Here is a 3,214-nt window from a genome sequence, read left to right on the forward strand (position 1 = left end):
CGGGGAGGGAGTGGCGGTCCCTCCTAGCCAGGTGGGGGAGGGCGCCACTGTCTATTTTGGGAAGGCCATGGAAGCCAGTGCATCTGGAGTGTGGCGCCTTCTGCTGCCAGGGCCGCCGAAGGCTCAGCCGAACTCCCTAGCTCCTCTTGCACCCGCCCCGGCTAGGCCGCCCTGGCATGCGTTCTCAGCGCTGCGTCTGGAAAGGTGCCTCCTGTGCCGTCAAAGCTCGCCGACACGAGCCACGTTGGCATTTCTTTTTTAAGAGCAAAGCGGTGCGAAGGGCGTAAATGTCGGTCCTGCCTGTGCATGCGACTCCAGCGCCCCTGGTCAGGAGTGGGTGGCCTGGGCATCCCTGGGAGCCCGTGGGCCCCACGGCTGTCAGGTTGCATCCCAAGGCCCACCGCCGGGACCTGGCCCTGCCACCACCCCCATGGGTTCCCCCACCCCAGGGTCAGGGGCAGCCTTGAGCTCCCTTGTCCCCCTGCCCCACATCCCAAGTCCCCATGCGTGTTCTCAGCCCACCCCTGCAGTAGAACCAGCCCCTGCTCACACTGGCCACCAGCGTGAGCCATCCTCACAACTCACACCTCCTGTCAGGTGCCGCTCAGCCCAGAGGCTGCCCTTCTGCCCCGGGGGGCAGGGAGTGAAGGGGGGCATTGGGGCTGGGGAGACTGGAGGCTGAGGGACAAGCGCTGTCCCTGGCTGGCAGCTCTGGAACACCTTCCTAACCCTGGCCGCTGACCTCTTGCAGCTCGGGATTTCCAAGCAACACCATGGCCACTTGTGCCTCGGCCGTGTGTGTGTTGGCTATCGTGCTGTCAACTGGATCCTGCCTGGGGAGGGGCACATGCCCGCTCATCTGAGGGGCTGGCCCTGCCCGCACGCCCCGGCCCTGCCCGCACACCCCAGCCCTGTCTTGCACGTCCCGGCCTGGGGCAGCTTCACATCTTCCAAAGGCCACGGAATCATTAAGGTGGTTAGACCGACCCTTATGCTGTGCCCCAGCCCCTCCCTACCTCGGCCCTCAGGGGCCCTCAGGACCTGACGGCCCTCTCCTGGCACTGCACCCTCCCCGGGCCCTGACTGCCTGGGAGAGCTGTGCTCGGCCTTCATACCTGGTTGTGAGGAGGAGCTGACAAGGCGCCTCCGAGATCTCGAGTGAGGATACTAGCCGGGAACCGCCAAGGCTGGCCTTGTCCAGACCCTGCCCTGCGACAGCAGCCCTGGCCGGGCCCATGTGCGGGATCCCAGCCCTGCCGCCAGACTCCCGTTGCACACCTGCCTTTTGTTTCTGCCTCAACCCTTGAAGACGTGAAACGGGCTCAGCGCGGTGGCACGGAGATGCTGTGCGTCACCGTGCTGCAGGCTGGGCCTGTGCGGGAGGCCCCACCTTGAGGCTGGCGTGGTCCCGTGTGCCTGTGGTCCCAGCAGCTCGGGAGGCTCAGGCAGGAGGCTCACAGCTCAAGCACAGGAAGACCCGCCTGCAATTACTAGGGAAAGTGTAAAGGGCCAGCTGGTGACCTGGTGGCTAAGGCGCCGAGATCCCACATGGCAAATGTGCAGTTCAAGTCCTGGACCCAGTGGTTTGAGAAACATGCCAGGTGCATGTATGCGTGCCCAAAATCCCAAAAGGAGGGAACGATAGAGAAGGGCCTGTGTTGTGACCGCTCCCCGTGGGGTGAGAGCATGTGCCCTTGTGCATGTCTGCCTCATGATCTGGGCATTGCCTCGGACACACCCTGGTTCTGCTGAGTCCGTGCCGAGGCGAGATGGGAGGAGAATCCGTGGCTGGGCCCTCCGCTGAGGGCCTGCTGGCTGGAGTGCGCTGGGGTGGGCTGCCTCGTCCCATCTCCGAGCCTTCCCTGGGGTGCACTGCCTCGTCCCGTCTCCGAGCCTTCCCTGGGGTGCACTGCCTCGTCCCGTCTCCGAGCCTTCCCTGGGGTGGGCTGCCTCGGCCTGTCTCCGAACCTTCCCTGGGGTATGCTGCCTCGTCTCGTCTCCGAGTCCTCCCTGAGTGGCCGTCTCCTCCGTGGAGACCCCCGACCCACTAGCTGGGAGGACACTGCCAAGAGGAGCTCAGAGGCACTGGACATGGCCCCATGGCCTTGAGGGCTGGCTAAACCTGGGGAGCTCTGAGCTGCTGCTGCTGGGAGGGGCCGCTGGCAAGCCGAGTGCCAGCAGCGGAGGGCCTGGGCCGAGTGGGTCAGTGCAGAAAGGCCTGAGCCTGGGGCCAGGTGCAGGGGAGGCACGGGCTGTGGCCAGCTGTGACTGAGCCCCTTTCCCCACAGGCCGGCCGGACCCTGTTGGCAGCTGCAGCCGCTTTCTGGCCAGGTAGGTTTCTTGGGGTGGGGTGGTAGGGCTCCAGGCACCTGAGCTCACGGGCTCTGCCTTGTCCGTAGCCGGGCCGTGCAGCGCAGCCTGGCCACCATCCGGCAGGCGAAGCAGAGGAGGGAGCGGAAGAAGGAGTACTGCACATACTACAACCGCTTCGGCAGGTGCCACCGCGGCCAGCGCTGCCCCTACATCCATGACCCCGACAAGGTGGCCGTGTGCACCAGGTGCTGCCCGCTCTCCCACCCTTGCCGCCACGGTCTGCCCACCCGCCTGCCCTGCGCACCACTGTTGCCGCCATGGGCCTGCGTGCCCGTCCTCACCTTGTCCTCCTGGGCTGCAGGTTTGTGCGAGGCACGTGCAAGAAGACGGACGGGACCTGCCCTTTCTCCCACCAGGTGTCCAAGGAGAAGGTACGGCACTGGCTGCGGCCTGGGGTGGTGCCTACTTCCCCTGGCATGCAGACCCAGATGCTGCCCTGCTGCCCATGTCGGGGTTGTAGCGCTGGCCCCGGGTCTCTTACCCCACACGTCTGCCCTCCCCATCACCACGGCCCCTGCAGCCCGCCCGCCATGTATTGGGCAGCAGGTGGCAGACGCCCATGGAGCTGGGGCTGGGGCCTCCCCTGCCTCTCTAGACCTAGGTCAGTGCAGGGAGCTGTGCGTGACAGGCTGGGGCAGGGGGCAGGCAGAGGGCCACACGGCCAGCAGTTCCTGCAGGGCCTGCAGTTCCTGCAGGGCCTGCACGTCCCCAGCACCGGTGTGGGCAGGGGCTTCTTGGGCTCACGTGCCACTCACAGCAGCCCCAGACTCCCCTGCCCAGAAGGGCTGGCGTTCGGGGGTCGGGGTCCGAGGCCGTGTGTCCGCCGCTGCTGGCTGGCCAC

General features: G+C 66.4%; 1 protein-coding gene across 2 annotated transcripts in view; it reads left to right on the top strand.

Moving 5' to 3' along the window:
* Window positions 1–3,214, top strand: part of ZC3H3 (zinc finger CCCH-type containing 3) — a gene marked incomplete at its 5' end in the record, with an annotated part of 65,962 nt that overhangs the window by 47,225 nt on the left and 15,523 nt on the right. For both annotated transcript variants that reach the window (XM_027773291.1, XM_027773292.1), the window contains 3 exon segments: window positions 2,289–2,331; window positions 2,400–2,558; window positions 2,675–2,744. In XM_027773291.1, coding sequence (XP_027629092.1) covers window positions 2,289–2,331; window positions 2,400–2,558; window positions 2,675–2,744 — 272 coding nt within the window.

This window comes from Tupaia chinensis, unplaced genomic scaffold (assembly GCF_000334495.1).
Source record: "Tupaia chinensis unplaced genomic scaffold, TupChi_1.0 Scaffold000335_1, whole genome shotgun sequence".
Lineage (NCBI taxonomy): Eukaryota > Metazoa > Chordata > Mammalia > Scandentia > Tupaiidae > Tupaia > Tupaia belangeri.